This window comes from Acanthisitta chloris, unplaced genomic scaffold (genome assembly GCF_000695815.1).
Source record: "Acanthisitta chloris isolate BGI_N310 unplaced genomic scaffold, ASM69581v1 scaffold45583, whole genome shotgun sequence".
NCBI classification, from domain to species: domain Eukaryota; kingdom Metazoa; phylum Chordata; class Aves; order Passeriformes; family Acanthisittidae; genus Acanthisitta; species Acanthisitta chloris.
Genome location: NW_008664073.1, coordinates 1 through 19,841, shown reverse-complemented (window position 1 = coordinate 19,841; position 19,841 = coordinate 1). Strand labels below are relative to the sequence as shown.

Genomic DNA, 19,841 nt, shown 5'->3' with positions numbered 1-19,841 from the left:
GTCAGGCCCTGGAATATTGCCCAGGGAGGTGGTGGAGTCACCATCCCTGGAGGTGTTTAAGAGGCATCTGGATGTGGCACTAGAGGATAGGGGTTAGGGGTTACAGCAGTGACAGGTTAATGTCTGGACTCTATGATCTTAGAGGTCTCCTCCAACCTTGATGGTTCAACAATTAAATTTATCCTGGTAAAACCCCTAAATCATTAAAACAATCTGACTTCAAGGGAAGCAAAATAAATTATGGGAAAATCCCAGTCACATTCCCTCTCCTGCATTTGTTCTTTTTTTCTTTTGAAAAGCTGAATTTACATCACTGAATCCTTCTGCAGTGCCTTTGAGGGATCCTGCTGTGGATTGAACTGGTCAGCAATTGTGTGCCCTGTGCTACAGATGCTTAATCCAGAATCTGGGAATCCTAAATGGGATGCTGTAGATTGGAAAGATGCCTGTCAGCTCTCGGAAGGTTCTTCTCTTCCCACATCTTCACATCTGCAGATCCTCAATAGGCGGATGGAGAAGTTTTCTTGGACTGTGTGTTGTAAACAAACACGTGTCATTGCCCTCCCCTTTTTAAACAAAAGATAATTTTAGCTTGTTCCCTCTAGGAAAAGTGAAGGCAGAGAACCAGAGTGTTCTTTTATGTGTATTATATTAAAATAACGCACTTTTACCTGAAGATTTCTGTTAAACACTGTGTTAAGTGATTGTAAAGAGATTGAAATATACTGTAACTTCCTTTGCATATCTCTTTAACTTTGGTGATATACACAAAACACTCAAAATTATTTATGGTTCATCTACTTTAACAAGATAATGTACAATAGCTAAATACACCCAACTGGTAGTGAATCTCTGACAAGGAAAAAACATTTTCTTCCTATCAATTCTAGTTTTCCAGGCTTGTGTTTAAAGAGAGAATATTTATTACCATGTTCCAAAGTACATGCCATTGTATATATTTATCATATGCTACTTTTTAGAAAATGCAGATTTTTACCTCTCTCTCTGGCTTTCAAAGAAAAAAAAATGTTTGAACTTTTCTGGTTGTTTCTTTTCAGCACAAGATGTTTAACACCCAAAATTGACCAAATTCAAAACAATGCATTGATAAATGCAATTAGCATTTCAACATTTTGAATTCAGAACACATTTTTCCTTGCAGTCAGGAACTGTCTTTTTACATGTCTGTTAAACCCAGGTAGTATAAAGAACTTTTACACTCTAATTCTTGACATTTTTGTTTACATAGAAACACTGTTGTGAAGTTTTATGTTTGCTGAATTCATCTTTTGATACCTACATTAGTTGTGGTTGTCTCTTTTCTTCTTCTCTCTCCATGGGAGTTACTAATGTGTTTAGTGATTTAAAACAACCCTTATAGGGGCACAGATGAAACAACTGCTGGAATCAGTCATCCCTTTGATCTCCCACAAGAAATGTGTCTGTGGTGAACAAACTGCTCTGTGTGTGTTTTTGTCTCACTAGAGCAGTCCCTGAACAAAGGGAAGACGTTACAGGCAGTAGTCTCATGACGATTAACGCCCCCTAGTAATTAGAAGATGAAATAAAAGAAAGCAAAGTCATTAACTGGCAGATAAACAAGAAGACAGAACCTGCATTCTGTCACCAGAAACGATGAAGTCTTTCACTATACACTACAGAAAATGCCTATGAAGTAGCCATTCCCAAAGCAACAAGTGCCCTCTGGAGGTCCTTTCCAGCTTTCAGGAAAAATATCCACAGATACACAAAAAATAGGCAAATCTCCCTGTGGCAAATCCTCACAGAGGCCCTGCACTTCCCACTGCTTATCTGTTGTACCAAAACAGCATTTTGCAATTCTACATGTGATCCAATTAACCCCCAACGACCTCCTAGCTCAGCCCCTCCATCTCTGATTACTCATTTGAACCCCACAGCAGCCCCTGTACAAATGAGGTGTGTTCCTTCTTGTTCTTGCATCATGCAACACTGACCCCAGTAAAGTGTTAGAAGTGACAACTTGCCCCCAGTTTTAGATGCATAGTTTGCTTTGGGCTACTTTGGAATTACTGGTCATTGTGGGATTTTTAACACAGGAACAGTTTCACATCACTGAGAATTTTCTCTTTGTACTGTTTTTATGGCATTTTAGAAGCAATACTTAGCTTCCTGTACAGCTTGCCCTTGCCCTTCCCTGTTTGGCTTTTCTTTTTGTTGTTATATCTAGCAGCACTGAAAATTCTTAATATCACCTGTAGTATCCCAGTCGGCTGGAAGACAAACTTGCTAATCAGATTCAACACAAAAAGTTCTTATACCCAGAAAGTTCTTAGCCCCATGTTGTCATCCACTAATGCTTTTCTGTCACAGATTTAAAAAGCAGAAAAAACAAACAGTGGGAAATGAAAGGACAACAGTAGCCACATGTCATGCTGTGTAACACAGGTCTAACGCTAACTTGAAGTCTGGTGGCTATTTAAAATCAGTTTTATCCTATTTCTGCTAATACAATAACTTTTCCAGCTGTGGGAATAGCTCACTAATGTAAGCATCTTACTTACATGTAAGCATCAATCAAAGTCTAAAGCTGCTTTTGCTGCTGTTTATCATAGTGAAAGAGAACAGCAAAATATTTGGCTTTTCATTTAAAAACCCTTAACTTTATAGGCACAAAGACATCTGGAATTGTGTAAGGCTAATTACCCTGTGCCAGTATTTTCATCAATGTACAGATATCCCTTAATTTCAAGTTTAGGCATTGGTAAACATCCAGGTTAAACTTCTGCTAGTGAAATGAGGGAAACTCTGGGGTGAATTTGGAAAGGAATTAACAGTCTCCTTACCTTTGTTTGTTCCAAGTGTCCTAATAATGAAAATACAGCAGCACTTGAAGCATTAAACAGGGTTTTTTGTTAACTTTTCTGAAAGCCCAGTTAAACAGCTTTCATGTGCTGAGTTATTATGCTAATAGGAAAGTTTATTCTTCTTAGCCACAGGTTTTCTTTCTGCAGGAATATCTACACGCACATTACTATGACAAGACTGACAAAACAGCTTTATCCCTTTCTGTGCTTTTGGCTGGGCATGGACATCAATTAGGAAAACACATTCATTTTTACAATGCAAACTATTTAGAGGAAGCAGCTTCCAGGATAAAGCCTGAAAGAAAGGAATGTAAATAATCAACACCTTTCAGAAACATGCAGTCCCTGAGCAGCAGCAGGCCTCATGCTGAACAGTTTACAGGTGGAAATCTCATTGCTTATTGGCAAAAAAATACACAAGTGTTTTATTCTGTACTACTTGAACTGCTACTTCTGTACCAATTCCTTAACTCTTCCCTGTGCAGCACGTGCTGCCTGCAGTGGTGTGACTGTGTGGGACAGGAGATGAGCATTGTCCCCACGCAGTGCTGCTCAGGTTGTAGGAACTGGGGAACACCAGGAGATATTTCCTCTTGTTTCTGTCTTACTGGTCCCAAATTATAGCAGTTAGAAGAACTAAAAAATACTCAGTTTTAACTTTTTAAAACCCAATCACATTGTTTTTCTTGACATAAATATTACTAGGTGTGAAGTATCTCAGTAGGCACTTTTTGAACACTGTCTGCTTCTAGGAATCACAAGCTTTGGAGAATTAAAGACTTTAACATGGAAGTATCTAAGTATTTCAAGAACACTTTCTCTTACATTCATAGTTTGTCTTCAAAAAGGAAGACCTTGCTGGTAGCTTTACATTTCAGTGAAAAGTTGAGTCTGCAGCTTCTGATACTGAACTGTCTGTTCTGCTCTAGCTCATTGAATGCTTCAATTAACATTTGGTTTTTAATCACTGTCTGTTACTATTCCACTATAAAACTCAGTTTACTTTTAGGGTAGCCCACTAAATGTACCCATGGTGGCAATTTTTTCCTGTCTGTGATAAATATTCTGTAACTTAAATAGTGGTAGACATTTGGCAGAGTTAGCAAATTAAACAAACACAAAAATAAATAGCAGTGAGTAGATTCTGCTCCAACAGATGTATAGGCTCTTTCAGAATGAGTTAGTTGTACAGTTGTTTTCCTCTGCCTCTTAAAGCGTGTCAGAGTATTCTGACAATGCACCATCACTATGTGCCAGTCCTTATGTGTTTGGAAACTATGTAAAATGAACAGTTTTAAAAGTGACTTTTCCACCTGGACTATTTTCTCTCTGCTGACTTGAAGAATAAACTTGTATTTGTATATGTTGTAAAAAAGTAAATGGTTTAAGATGTTGACTCTGTGACTTTTTTTGCTTTTGCCTTCCTGAGCTGACAAAAGTATTGGCAAATCCCCCTTGGAATTTTTCAGAATTTAAACATATTTGCAAACACTTAACAACTGGTAAGAGCTACTCAAAAGCTGTGGGAACAACAGACAGAAACACAGGTACAAGCACCAGTATTATGTGTGCAGTTCTGTAATCCACATAGTAAAATAGGTATGTTCTAATCCATTAATACATAGATGTCTACAATGTTTGTGAATTTATGTTTAACTCTTTGGAAGTTGGTGAACCAGTATGATTAATACTAAAAACATGGGTTAAAAGAAAAATAAATTACTTGTAAAACTATCTAGGAACCATAAATCAGGCTTAAGAACTAAAGACCCTAGAGAAAAAAAAGTGTATTTTCTGACTTGAATGAAAGCTTTACAGAGCTCACATCACATCTTACATCCTCATCACATCACAGACTACACACTGTAAAAGGTCATTAGCTGTCACCCAGGGACAGCTCACCACGCTTCCCTGTGCAATAGAATTCACATAGGGACAATGCTCACCTCTAAATTATTTCATGTATTTCACTTACTGTTTGCAACTCCAGCTGCAAATGGATTCTAAAACAACCAGGCAATAACTAATATTTGGGGAACGGGGAGAAAATTACTTCCAAGATTAAAAAAAAACATTAAATATTTACATTCTTACCTTGTATTTGTCCAGTGTTCTTGACAGCAATGATTTATTGGAGACACTGAGGTAGAGCATTCAATCATGATGACAGTTCAGAACTAAAATTCGTTATGCTCAATTTGCCAATATCAAGATTTATCAGAGGGAAAAACCTCACCAAACGCAAAATCATTTCAAGATGAGATAAATAGTTAGAAGGCATCAGAAAAAAGACAGAAAAATGCAATACATATTCCAAACTCTCTAGGTAACTCAGACATCAGTCGATATTAACATGTTGAAAAGATTTATTAATTTATCAACACAGCCCAGGGAGTTCTCAGACACAAATATGTCTATATTTTGCTATAAAAATTAGAAAAATATATAAACAAAAATAAAGTCATGCATGGGTTGCAAACAATTTTAAGATTACCTGGTTTTGTATCTTTTTAAATTACTGATGTGCCTGTCCACTGTGGTTCCCCAGCCCTGCAAACAGGCTTGTAACTGTGTGAGAAACTGCTGGTACAGGTTTTGTGTGTCTCCATATTCAAACAAAAGCCTACTTGTATTCCTTTAATGAGTGCAAATTTCTTTCAGCCAATCTTTCTCCACCATTAAGAAGGCAACTGAAGTTGATTGATAGGTACATTTATGACAGGGATGATTCCTTCAAGTGCTTAGCAAACTCCAAGGGTTTGTGAACAACAGTCTCACTGGTGTGTTGTTGAAGCTGTTTGTTTAGCTCTTGGTCTACAAATGAATCCACTGCTGAGAATGTATCCTGGAAATGACAAAATATTAGCTGCATTACTAAACAGTAAGTATGTAAAGAAATATATTTATAGCCTTAAACAAGGCCAGGATGTATTTTCCACGCCTAGCTTAAACTAGCAGTCCTGCTTCTCTCCCATGTCTCTGGTCAACTAGACCAGATTTATGGAACTGGCAGCTCACACCTGCCTGACCTGCCAGTAAGTTTCACTTCCCTTGCAAGCACCATCTCAGGCAGTCCTGAGCTCATGGCTTTGGTAAGGTGTGTTTTTTATTTTGTGGTAAACTGGCCTTTGGAAGATTACCCACTATACACAGCCACAGCTTCCAGCTCCGAAGGCACTTACAGACTGTTCAACACACCTTATAAATACAAATTATCTATGATCAAAAGGCCACAGTGGAAGCAACAATGCTCACAGGAGAGGCTGTGAGTCAGAAAGGAATGCCCTGACCCTTCTACCTCCCTGGAGCCCTCCACTCCTTCCTGGTCCTCAGAAGAGGAACAATGATCATGCACATGCTTTACACTTCCCTGTTTAAGTCTTAACACTCAAAGCTGAGTACTTTATGCACTCAAAGATGAATGAGATCCTCTCTTTAGTTGGTGCACAGGCACCAATTCAGAACTTCCTTCAACAGCAGGGAGGTGCTGACAGATGGTGGCAGCGTAGGCACACAGAATATGCAGGATAGGGAGGGTAAAACTTAAATACTGCCAAAATTTGTTAAATGACTCAAACAACCAGTGAGAAGGCAAGAGCCCACGGTAACTTTCCCAGGTATGTCCATTATAACCATCCATGGACAGTTTGTTCTCTGTTATCTTTCCCTCTTCCTTTGTTTCTGTTAACTTAAAGAGCTTGTGCATTTCCTTATTCAAGCACTACAACTCAAATCTCTCTCCTATCTGCTGTTCCCAGCCTTGCTCTGTCAGAGCTGCTGATATAACTCCCTAGCGGGACAGACACATCAAGAAGTCACTGTAAAATGACAGAATAAGTAAATACAAACACATTTTTCAGGAGCTGCTTCTCTAAAATGGAAAAATTGTGCTCCCAAGGCTTCAACTGACATTACTAAGTCGCAAAGCAGAGCACTGACAAGGTTAATGGGTTATAATGTTTCCATTAGAAGAAAGAAAATGATCCCTTTTTAAAGGACACAGCCTGCACTGGACATTTAATGGACTCTGGCATCTGGAACGCATCCAGTGCTGAGGATATAAAAACTGTTCCCCCATTTCTCCTCTTTATACATTAAGTCTTTGTTCCCTTCAAATTTACACTTTAAAGCTATAGTGACGCTGAAGGGGATCAGTATCCCTCTATGTACTGAATCAAAGGCTCTGGAAATCTAGCTGTCCTGCCAACTACCCAGACTGGGGAAGGAGAGCTGGCTTTTGATCACTGCTTTTTGAACAAACATTAGTTCATCATTACAGAAAAGAGCCAAGAAATCTGCACTGAACCACTGCAAAGTGCAAAATAACAGCAACCACATCAACCTTGCTATGTTCACTGATGCTGTGGGAGGTGGAACTATTTATACAGCTGGTTTTCCTTCTTTATGGTCAGTCCTATCTCATGCCAGTTTAAAAAAATACTTGACACAAAGTGCAGAAACCAGAAAGCCAAATCGAGTGTGCCAATGCCTGGGCAGCACATACAGGTTATGCTGGTGTGTCACATGGTTAAGAAAGGACACAGAGATGAGACAGTACCTTTCTTCTGGATGTTACCGATGCAACAGGAGGATTAAAGGTCATTCCTTTCATACAATATGCCTCAAAAAGTTCTGTAGCAGACCTGCAGCAAGAATCACAGTAAAAGAGAGATGGTATTAGACAGATGCCTCTTCAACTAACACATCACCAGTCCACGAGCAGCTTCTCCCCCACACAAGCCATTCTCACCCTCCAACACATGGTATGAGAACTCCTCAGAGTAATGGGCATCACCTGGAAAAGATCAGGAGCCAACAGCTGGGAAACAATGCAAGTAAAAGTAGGTAAAATGTGTCTAAATACTCAGCTGGGAGACAGAAGAAATGGGAGGCAAGAAAACTGTTCTGTTGGCTTGCCAGAGCTCCAAGCAGTGATTGCTTGATCTGTACACGTTTGAAAAAGTAAGGGGGGAAAAATGGATAAAGATTATCTAGCTGACACTAGAATTTCCAACAGTTCCTTACCAAAGGGTTTTATGAAAACTAAGCATCCATGGGAAAACAAAGAAGACTGTCACATGGGCAAAGAACTGGTTAAAAGACAGGAAACAGAGGACAGGAGTCCAGGAACAGTTTTTGCAATGGCAGGAAGAGACTGGATTTCCACAAGGTCTGTGGCAGGACCTGTTCTCTGCAAGATGCTTAAAGACGAGCTAGAGAGTACAGACTGTATGAGATGATCAGTAAAATGGCAAATGAAATTTAGTGTTGGGAAAAAAAAGTATCAGCTTTATATAAAAACAAAATGCTCTGAGCTGACCACTATTACCGAAGAAAAAACATGGTGTTATGACAGATACTTTGATGGGACTGTGACCTTGATGCTGTTTGGAGTTGAAAAGAAACAAGACAACAGAAATCAGTTACATCAGTGTATAAATCCATAGAACATCCACATCTCAAATACTGCAACTGAGTCTCCACAATTTCCTTATCCTGAAATGCTTAAACTGATAGAAGTTCAGCACATGCAACAAAGATGATAAAAAGTATAGAACAGCTTCTGGCTGAGCTGGATCCCTTCAGCCACCAGAGACAGTAGACAGAGGGACAATGTGTTAGACATCCACCAAGTCATGTGAGGCATGAAAAGAGTGTATTAGAGCAGTCTGTTCATTTCACCTCCCAGGGCAAGAACCAGGGGCTGTTAAATGAAGTGCAGTGGCACCAGGTTTAAAACAAAGGGTCACAGGTGGTCATGGAAGGAGCTGTGGACTCATGGAACAGTAATCAAACAATGCTGCACTTGCACAAGTGCTTTGGGTCAAGGGACACTGAGGAGGAAGAACTCCATGAAGAGGTACTAAACAGAAAACAGTATCAGGCTCAGGAAATCCACCAGGCTGAGGCCAGACCACTGCTCAGAGCATGTCTCACATGTTTGCCCTGTTCTTACTTCTCACAGGCACCTGCTGCCAGTTGGTGCTGACGACAGGAGGCAGGATTAGATCCTTACTCTGAACCAGGATGGCTGTTCTGGTGTGCTAACATACCATGGACCTTATGCTGCACCTTGGCTTCCAGTTTACACTGGACAGCTACAGCTGCGTGATCCTGATCCATATTCAGATCAGGGCTGAGGAAATGCAGATATTTTGCTCCCATGGGAAGAAAACACATTGCACTTTGAGATTTTTACCCTTGTCACAGCCTGGCAACAAGGTTCAAAAGGAAAAAAAAAAACAACCCAAAACACAGAAAGGCAGCCAACATTCTGTACTGGCAGGAGAACAAAGAGAGTTTGAAGATCACAATCTTTTAATTTTATGGATAATTATTTTTAGGAATTCTTTTAATAAAATATAAGCAACAGCTTCCTTTCAGGGCACTATTTAGGAAAGAAAAAGAACTCTTTGATAACTCACCTTTGGCTCAAATCAAGTGAAAGAGCTCCTGAGCCTTCAGTTGGAGCTCCAGCAATAAGGTGAGACGCAAATTTCTGCACTGTTGGATGATAATGTCTCTGGAAGAAAGAAGGCAGTTGACTGAGTGATAAATGTATTTATCTATCAATTCTTACTTTTATTCCCATTTCTATATAATGGAAGGTCCTGGTTTAGTTTTAGACAGAGGAACTGAGCACCTCAAAATCAGACAGTCCCTGTGGTTAAGTGAATGAGAACACCCAGTCATACATTTATTCACTCAGATGTCATGCTGTGAGCATTACTCTTCACTGTTAATATAACTCCTACTCCCAGAAAACAGGAGGCAAGAGCAGAGGAAGGTCTCCCCAAGCCCCAAACTCTAAACCCTGACTGGAATGACAGATCAAGGTGTCAGTTCCTTGCCAGACAAGGGCTGGACTACAAGGGAACTTAACAGATTGAAAAAGCCTCCAAAGGAATCGCACTAGGCAACCTGCAATAAGATGCAGCATGGCACTATCATAGGAGATGTGTTACATCCCCTTATGAACTCATTCCTTCCATGCCGCTGTGTTGCTCTTCCTCACTTGGGCCATATTTCACTGACAGGCCTGAAGACCTCTGTTCTCAATTTGTGTAAAGCACATAAACATTTAGCCGTTATTTACAGCTGACTTTTACTTCACAAATCACTCAGTTTCTCACTAACCTGCAGTAAATGCAGCTCCCACAGAGCTGTGTTCTGAGCATTGCAATGCTCTGGTTCTTCCAGTTCTGGGAAATAAACTCCACTGCCTTGGGATTCATTGTCTAGCAAGAGGTCCATCTTTGGGAAAGTCTACAACACAAAACAACAACAGTGCTGCTTATATTACATATCCAATTATACCATGGTTAAGTCAGTTTCAGGATTCAATCCATGTTATTCAGTCTCAGCAGCATTTAAGCATATTCTGGTTTCATCATTCTTCCTTAAGATGCTTTAAATATTTTGCATAAAATCAGTTAGGCAAAAAATTCAATAACCTCCAGCCAGTAAGCTAAAAATTTCAACAAGTAAAACTTACTTGCATGAATACCCTGTTTGTTGCCAAGATCCCAACACTGGAATTTGGAAGCACATGAAGAGCAAGCGTGGACAGTCGCTTCAGGAAAGCAAGAGCTCGCTGATGGGAAACTTGCTTCCTGCGCTTGGCAAACATCACATCCAGGCACTGGAGCACAATCCCTATGTCCTCATTGGTACCACCTCAAAAGCAGAATTTCATTCAAAGAGTAAGCAACCATTCTGAGGAACACACAGATATGGATGTTTTGCTATGGACTATACACTGGAACCCGAGGAATAGCAAGAAAACTAAAAGGTTCAAACACAGCTCTTGTGATAGAGACAAACATCCACCCTTTTCTGGTGAAAAGACTCCAGCTCTGAACAAAATAACGTATCACTGGTTTTGTGCTCCTTCCTAAGGAAATATTTGTTCCATCAAATAAACATCAGACACAGCTACTGCTTCAACCCTAAGTGCATTCATTATATCATCTTCTATAAAGTATAAAACAGTTAGTGTTTTACCCATGCAGAATTAGCCCAGACTCATCAAGGCTGGAGGAGACCTCTAAGGTCATCGAGTCCAACCATTAACCTGTCACAGATCTTAGAGGTCTCCGCCAACCTTGATGATTCTATAACTCTATGAAAACAATAACCTTTTCAGAACTCAGAAATCTTAAAACAATTGCAGTTTATTAACACTATATTAAGGCTGTGACACCAAACAAGCAGAATAGACACTACCTAGGTAAACACTGACAATAAGGATCTGGAGGTACCTGCGTGTAGGCTGAACAGAGTTTTGTAAAGATGTGTGTAGAATTTCATCGGATCAATGTTAAGAACATCACCTATTGACAAAACCCAAATAAACACATTTACTCCTTTAATTTATCAGACAATATTAAACAAAAGTTTGTTTTAAAAATCTCTTACCTTGACCAGAGAGTATATGAAAAGCACTGAGAATGCAGTGAAGGCTCTCACGATAGCTTAAACCCTGAGAATACAAAACCAATTAACTACCCAAAACAAAGTCATTTTAAGCAAACTGTAATAAAAATAAACTCAACTCACCCCAGATGCAATAAGAGAATGAAGGACAATCAACAGGTCATCAAAAAACTCCACATTGATGAGATGAGCAAACCTTGAATGAAAAAGATTTTTATTTTTATGCTGTAAACATTATCTGCAAACTCAGTTCAAAGGATTTTGAATTGCCAAAATTCACACCTTAAAAGAAGCTAAATCAAATGCTGAACATTTACTACTCTTCACATGAAGGTACGACACAGCCCCCAGCTGCTAACCATGGCTTCCCTACAGCTCTGCAGACATGCTTGTGTCCTCCAGGAAGTAATCAGGCAAAATAACAAAATCACATCACACCCTGCTGGCTTTGCACCACATCAGTTCTACCACGGGAAATTACACATCACATTGAAATGGTTTTGGAATAGCTGAAAGCTTCAGCAAAGAAATAAAAGAATTTCAACTAATTTGTCAGGGACTGTCTTCTCCCACTGTGTTTAAATCCCTTTCAAAGTCAAAAACTCCTTTAGTGCTTTATGTCTTTCCACACACACAAAAGAAGACTCAGTTCTTACTTTGCAAGACCTTCTAGCACAGCTGGCAAAAGTGGTGACTTCTGAGCTTTCTTCAAGATTCTGAAGTAAGTTATGAATACAATATTCAAGGTCTCTGTGTGCTGAGGGAAAGAAAACAAAATTAAACACATAATTGTGGAAAACAGACACTTCACTTAAACTCAATTGAAGATGCTTCTCTCTGTCCAAGTCTGCACTTAGGCCTCCCAAACTAGTCCCAACACTGCCATCTCTGTTCTTCTTATGCTAAAAGGCTCAAGTCCTGCTCTCCTGCCCCCAGCTTTGTGCCCTCGCACTCTCCTGGCTAAGCAGCCCATGCTAGCCACACTCCTCCTCTGCCCAAAGGCCACTCCAAGAGGTTGGTAACACCCAATACATAGTGTCCTTTGGAACAAGGCACCTAGAGGACTTATGTCAATAGATTCGACATCTTTTTGTGCAGAGAACAGAAGGCAATAGGAATGCCTCAACTGGTTTTGCTGGCTAAACTGGGAGAGCTTGGTTTACTAAAACCTAGACCTCTGGCACAGGCAAAATGTTTGTTAGCTGACAATGTTATCTAGAGATGTGACAGGTTGTTATGGAGGGAAGGCTCTTGGTTGCAAATAGGGTAGGAGCTGCCACTTGGCAAAAAACAGGGAAATAATCCCTAAATTACTTACCAACTTCAGTTTTTTTTCTTTACTTTCTGAGGCTTCTGCTTCCAAGAGTTCTCGTTCCAGTTTCTCTTCTGCTTTCTTCCACTGAAAATAGACAGTTGATTTTAAAACAACAGATTAAATGTTTCCAACCAGTCTGGATATCCAGGTTGCTAAGACAGCCAGAGAATAAGTCTTTCATGCTTGGGGAGTTGCTTAAGTCACCCTGTGATGCTACAAGGTAACCAGCTTAGATATATTCCTTTCTATCAGAAACAACCAAAGGCATTATCAGCACCAGACAGAGGAAAAAAAATAGGAAGATAATTAAATTCCCTGTAGAACCTCATAAATGTTCGAGTACAATGCAAACACTAGTCACTGATGCTGAGTTAACAATGGCAACAACAGATGTGCAATCATTGCTGGAACAGATCGCTGCATGAAGTGGCAAAATTAGAACAGGAAAAAGCACAAGTCATACCTTTCTTTGCATTCTGGAAAGATTTTTTCTTTTCTCTTTGTAAGTCATGAACTTTTTCTTTGGTGCAATGTCTTCAGAGTCTTTTTGTAATTCTACCTCCTTAATTCTTAAGTGAAGAAATACTTTGAGCACCTGTTGTAAAATGAAATAAACACAATGGTGACCCACAACATAGGAACAGAGGGTAAGAAATCCTGAATTCCAGTCCAGCTAGTGGGCTTTGCTGGTCAAAGGTTCTGTTTACTCCCCTCCTGTTCCTTCATGCCTGTATCTCTCATCTCTGCTCCCAGTTCCTTCCCCAGCACTATTTCTATCCATTCCTCCATCTGCCTCTCTCACTTCAAGTCTCCCTGCCTGACTGAACCCACACTATTAGGATCTGATATGTCTCCTTCCCTTGCCCCATACCTCTCTTTCTGACTCTCTGGCTCAGCCTAATCCCAATCTGCCTCTGTTCTGACAGAGTGAGGAAATTCTGCCTGTCTGTAGCCAGCAGCTGCATTAACTTTAATGCTCAGATTGTTTTTAAACCATTGATAGAAGAAAATTGTGTAGTACAAGAGAAAGACTCTTACCTCAGGTCTGACATCATAATTTCTACCCTTCACAAGGCCAGAAATGACCTTAACTACACCAAGTGAAGCACAGCCCAGCTTGTCTTGTTTAAAGAGCTTCTTAACTGCCTCAACACACAGTTCTGAAATCTGAAAAGCAAATCACACAAACTGTCCTGTAAAACCAAGTCCACAACAACATCTAATAACAGGTAACACTCACTGTATTTACTAATTAAGACAATGGACAGAGCCTGTAAAACAGAGAAAAGATATGGCCACAAGATTGTGGAATAAAGCTCAGAAATAGATTATTTTTCATGCAAAACAAGAACTCCTTCTCTAATCAGAAAATCACTTACCACTTTTGATGTATCATTCATGAGTGGAACAATGAGAACAATAATGTTGTTGTGGAAGTTGAAGTGGGGTAGGGCCACGAGCAGCTCACACAGGCACTTCACTGCTACTTCTGCTAGACCTTTGTAAGCCTTTAATGAGATGACATTGCTTTTCTTCAACTTCCTTTGTTTCCAATCTGCACAGAATGTCATTGCTATTTTTAGTGATTACTGTTAATTTATAAATACTTAAATTCTGAGTGATTGCAGACATTCTCCTGCACACCTCATGCAAGTACTACCTCCAAGACAGCAGGTAGCATTCAGAGGAAGAAAACTGTGATGCCACAAACAATTTTGCATTTACTACACAAAATAGGAAGTGTTGACTGTACCTTTAATTGTTTGTTCCAGATTTTCCAAGTAAAACTTATACTGGCTCACGAGGCCTTCTTCAAATTCTCTCAGTTTCTGAGTTTCTTTTTTAACCTGTAAACATAATAGCAATGAAGATTTATTTGGACAGCTGAATCCTGAAATTAGCCAATGGAGAAAACAAAAAGTTTTAAAACAAATATCAAACACCTAAATAGATTTTCATCCTAGACAAATATTCCTAGAAATGTATTAAAAAAATATATTTATTTCTTTCCTATCCTACTCCACAAGCACAGAAGTTCTACAAGTCTATGGTTGATCTGTGGGGCATGAATTAAATACAGCTGCTGTGAAAACAAGGGAATTCTGGGTTACACCAGACAGCTGGAAACCCAAGTACCCAAGATGTTCTCATGCTGAGGGCCTTTTCCAACTAGGCCTACTTAATTTGTAGAGACTGAAATGAAATTAAATGACCAACTAGATGCTATTTTAAAGCCATGACTCCAAACTGCACTAGAGATAAAGAAACCTTCTAAAGAATTGGTTAAAACAAACTCCAGGAAACAAGTTACCCTGCATTTGCTCAAGCAAATTGTGGAACACATTCCAAAGAAATGTGTGCCAGTTAGGTGACAATGTTGCATCATTTGGTTTCTTTCGAATACCCTTCAGTGTAGCATCTTATTCCAAGGTTTATACAGAAAGTCAACCAGGTCTGGTAGACTAATTTCATACCCTGTTCTTCCCCTCTGTTATCACCAGCCTGTCACCTACTTACTGAGGAAGTATTAAAGATTCAAAACAAAGACTTCTGCCCCTGAAAGTGTCACAGCTTCAGAGCTTCCACAAGTATTTGTGTACTTGTTACCTTTTGCTCAAAACTATACCTCGATATTAAACAAATCAATATTAGTATTTGGCATAACTGAAAAAAATCTGAACTACTCACAATGCTCTACAAATAAATTTGGTATTTCACCTTGGTAGCCTTTTCTGCTTCGGTCAGAGGCCGAATTTTGTAAGAAGGTGCAATGTCTTTGAATATCTCCATCAAAGAAACCATGACCAACTTGCGAACGATCACAGCCACGTTAGGGTCCTGCTCCATCAGCATGGCACGCAGCTCCTTCAGCTTCTTAATCTGAGTGAAGAATACAGGCAGACAATATCAGCTGAAGATCAACTACAAACTGATGGACAAGCACAATGTACATCAACTCAGCAGTTACTCAGTCTCAGCACTGCATAAAGAGCCAAGAAATGCTACATATCCCAATAAAACTTGTATCTTGACAATGTTCAAACTCTCCTGCTATTACAGACCTGCATAGACTTACAGAAGATTACTAGTATATCCTGAAGCATCAAGAACTATCAGATACAAGCCAGAGTTTAAATAAGGGTCATGCTTAAGGAACAAGGTGGTTTGCACAGAAAATACCACAGACAGTGTTATTCCTAAACCCACAAGTATTCAGAGGGACAAGCTACTCCTGAACAGAGCAAACACAGCCACCTGGATCTTCACCCCATTCAAATCCTTTGTACCAACCTATGGCATCAGTTTCACAGTCTGACACAGTAGAACACCAACCATGTGTTCTACTCATGTGTTCTTCTGCCTTTGCTACAGTTTGGTCACTTCAGATCTTTTATTTCTTGGCTTACAGTACAACAAAGGCACTTTCAGATCTTTTATTTCTTGGCTTACAGCACAACAAAGGCACGTGTATATACACGTTAAGTAAACACCACCTACATTGTTGTCTGGCTCAGAGAGAATGGCAGATGCTAAGGCAGCTATGTGCATCTTCCTCTCCTGCAGCTTTTGTCTCCTTTGAGCAGCCATTTCCTCAGGAGTGAGAACAGGCAGGGGTTCCTCACAGACATCTGGCTCAAGGTGTGAGAGTTAGAAGAGAAAGTCACTGGGGAAGTCACTTAACAAATACCATGTTGCAAAGTACAGTTCTAGCCACTGCATTTAGGTGGGTCCCGTGCTAACCCCACACAAGAGTAACACATTAAGTCCCACAGCAAAAGAAGCTTTAAGACTGACTTTGCAAGAGCTTATATTAACCCAAAGAATAATTTCTGCTTCACTTCAAAATCTTTTGCTTGCAAAAAGAAATGGACTAAATGTTCTTGAATCTGCCTATGGGTACTCCCCAAGTACAGTGGGGACATATCAACTCAACATATTACCCCAACCACACCAAGAAACTGCAGTGCTCTGCAACTTGAAGCAAATTATTCACTACTGGCTTTTTCTTTTAAACATACAATTGTTTCATTTGGGTTTTCTGAGTATTACTTTGCTACAAGACCTTCCTCAATCTCAGATTATATTTAGACAATAATGACCCAGAAGTGACAAAGTTACAACCACAACTGTTATTTGACACTGACTCTTAACTGGACAGACAACTGCAAATGGAAATCTCAACTTCCAAGTATTCTGATATTTTAAGTAAAAAATTTCAAAGACAGACACTCAAAAACCTGCAAAAGTCTGTGTCCCAAACTGCATTTCAAAATGATCTCAGAGTAATCAAACCAGAACCACAGCACATAGCTTTTATGCAAGACCAGTATTTTCCTTCTTACTAGCAAAGATGACACAACTCATATAAGGAACTTCATGCAAACATCAGTTCCAGGTGAAAATCACAGTAATTTTAAAGAAGGAGATTATGTAGCCAACTGCTCCTCAGGTCCTGAGATCCCAACAGGTATGAAAGCAAGCCATGCTTTGACAGCAACATGGTAATGAACATATTCAAACACATCCTGAACAAAATACACTTCAATCACATACTTCCTTAGGAAACAGTAAAGTACTCTTCAGATTACATCAGCAATTTAGAAAAAAAAAACACCAAAAAAACCCCAAACCCACTAAAAACCAAAAAGCAAATATAATGCTTTATAACCTTCTGCTTCCTCCATTTCCTCTTCATCCTCTTCTTCATCATGTGCGACACTGGAAACTGCGAAAACAGAGTGTCTAGTGTCAAGCATGTAATAAGCACTGTGAAATTTTAAAAGAATAAAATACATACTTCTTGGCTATGATGCCAACTGCAGAATCTATGTCTTACCTGGCTTTTCTACAACCTGGGGAATAATGCCCCTCTTGTCTTTGATGGGGAGCAGATGGATGACTTCCTTCTCTGGCTCAGTCTGCAGACGTCTTGGCACCTTCTCGTGTTTCTCAATCACACTTTCATGCTTTCGTTTTTTGATGTGAACAGGTTCACTGAAAAACACAAGGCAAACTCACTGAGTGAGCCACTTAATTAGACAAGAACCATGTGTGACAGTGCACAAGCTGGATTAAGTGTCTGCACCTGAAATGTCCCACAGCCTCACTCTCCCTCACCATGCCTTGACCTCCCAGGCAAGGCTTAACCAGGGCGTGATAATGAGTGGATAAGTGAACACTTTTATTTACCCTGCTCCACATTTACCGCACTACTGTCACTTTTCTACTCTGCTGACTGGCAAAGCCTCTGTCACACCCTACTCTCCAAGGATAACAGAAACAAGGCAGTGTGGTGTAACACCCTTTTTCAGGTGTGTTCCTGACCCACATGTAAGTACATAAGAACTTAACTATCTAGTCTGTGCTAATTTATAAGTGATGTAATATTTGACAAGTTTTTAAGGATTCTCAGAGTTGACCAGGGTAAACCTGATTAAAAAGACAAGCTCTCCAGTTTAAAGGAACACTACGAAAGGAGCTAAGAGCTCCTGAACTCTACTCAACACCTTGCTCCAGAAAACTGCAACACTTTGTATGAGTGTTTTGGTGTTGTGTTTACAGACACGGCTTCCAGAACCCTTTCTTTCCCCAGCAATTTGCAATGCAATATGCATAGTGGCCCAAAATCCAGGGAATGGCCTCAACACACTACATAGAAAAAGAGACTCTGTTTAAAGTATTTCTTTCAGTTTGAGGAATGCTACTCATCTCACAGCCAGGGACCTCACGGAAAGGAACACTGCAGAAACAGCACCCTGAGGGTCAGGAGCAGGTGAATGCACTGATACACATCAATACGTTAATACTGAATTTACTGACAAAGTAAGGAAACACTAAACTGGAACCACAAGGAAACACCAGAGTGAAAGGGACCTCGTGACATATGTATCACATTACATATTAACTACCACATGAGGCTGACTTAGTATGAAAAGTAGACATCACAACAACACTCACTTAGAAGAGAGATCTCTGGTTAAAAAGGATGCTTTTTGGGCCAAATCTTCCATTAATTTTAAGTCATCTTCATCCATCATGTCCAGGGGAAGAGCAACTTCTTCCTCCTCTTCTTTCCATTTTCCAGCTATTTTAGAAGATGATGTTTACAGATTAATGTCTCACACATATTCAAACATGAAAACCTAACCCTGCTCACACTTGTGAGACCCATTTTACACCCTACTTCAACCTGGAGCTCATTAACCTTTACACACATTTTGTGTTATCCCAGAAAAATGCCCCTTTCCTGTGACATCCAACAATGACCAGCACAATCACATTTCTACCATCTCCAGCTGTCAGATCTTGTTGCCACAATAGCAACAATATGATAATGGTTATATTTTCCATAACTCTCTCTTGCTTTTGACAAGAACAGCAGTTATTTGCACACGCAAAATGTTGTTTTCTTGAACATTACAATACGAAGCAGCAGGATAATTAGTACCCCTCGTACCATGTTGCTCACAAAAATAACCAAGCAATCACTTACGAACTTCTTTTTTCTTGCTGTCTTCCAGTGGAAAAGGCTTTTTAGCAATAGCATCTCTGACAGCCTCCCTTAGCTTCTTCTGTTCTTTGCGATACTTCTTAGCAGCACTCTTCTGCTTGTACTGCTTGTTCTTTAGTTTGTTGTCAAGTTTTATTTGGCTAGTCCTCAGTAACTTGCGAAAACTGGGAATTCGCTTTTTGTTTCTTCTCTAGGAAACAAACAGAAAGCTACAAGTCACTGACACGTTCATAGCCCTTTTAAAATCTACTTCACGGGTTCAGAACCCATTAAGTTCATATTTCTATCTAACAACATGCTTCTTCCAAATGGTATCATCAGTTAGCTCTGAATTTACACAGCTGTGTTACATTTTTGAGAAGAGACCCATGAAGAATGTTCTAAAGGAACATTATTTGACCACTTCTTTACTAAACTTTACATCCATCACTTTTAGTGGACACTCAAAGTATGGCAGACAGACTCTTAGGGCACAGCACGTTTCTCTATGTGCTCCCAAGCACTCTGTTCTCTCTCCAGGAAGCCCTTCCTCCTCCCCAATACACAATAAGGTACCTTGGGGTACTTTAAGGTAAGAGACCAAGCCCGTAGAGCGCCGGGCACAGCTCCCGGAGCCGTCTGAGCCCTGTGCCCGGCTCCCCGTGCCGCTCGGCCCCAGACACAGCTCCCGGAGCCGTCCAGCCCCGTGGGAAGCCCGGGTACAGCTCCCCCTGCCATGCAGCCCCGTGGGATC

General features: G+C 40.0%; 1 protein-coding gene across 1 annotated transcript; it reads right to left on the bottom strand.

The window, feature by feature from the left end:
• Window positions 1-5,500: 5,500 nt before the first annotated feature.
• NOC3L (nucleolar complex associated 3 homolog (S. cerevisiae)) lies at window positions 5,501-19,298 on the bottom strand (the record flags this gene model as incomplete). The annotated part of the gene is made up of 20 exons (XM_009071167.1): window positions 5,501-5,691; window positions 7,405-7,489; window positions 9,272-9,369; window positions 9,984-10,112; window positions 10,342-10,523; window positions 11,108-11,179; window positions 11,265-11,328; window positions 11,406-11,478; window positions 11,939-12,039; window positions 12,601-12,681; window positions 13,061-13,192; window positions 13,636-13,764; window positions 13,977-14,152; window positions 14,351-14,444; window positions 15,316-15,477; window positions 16,096-16,226; window positions 17,267-17,323; window positions 17,435-17,592; window positions 18,556-18,682; window positions 19,091-19,298. Coding segments are annotated over 20 exons (2,391 nt in total), but the record flags the coding sequence as incomplete, so codon positions are not given.
• Between the last annotated feature and the right edge of the window lie 543 nt (window positions 19,299-19,841).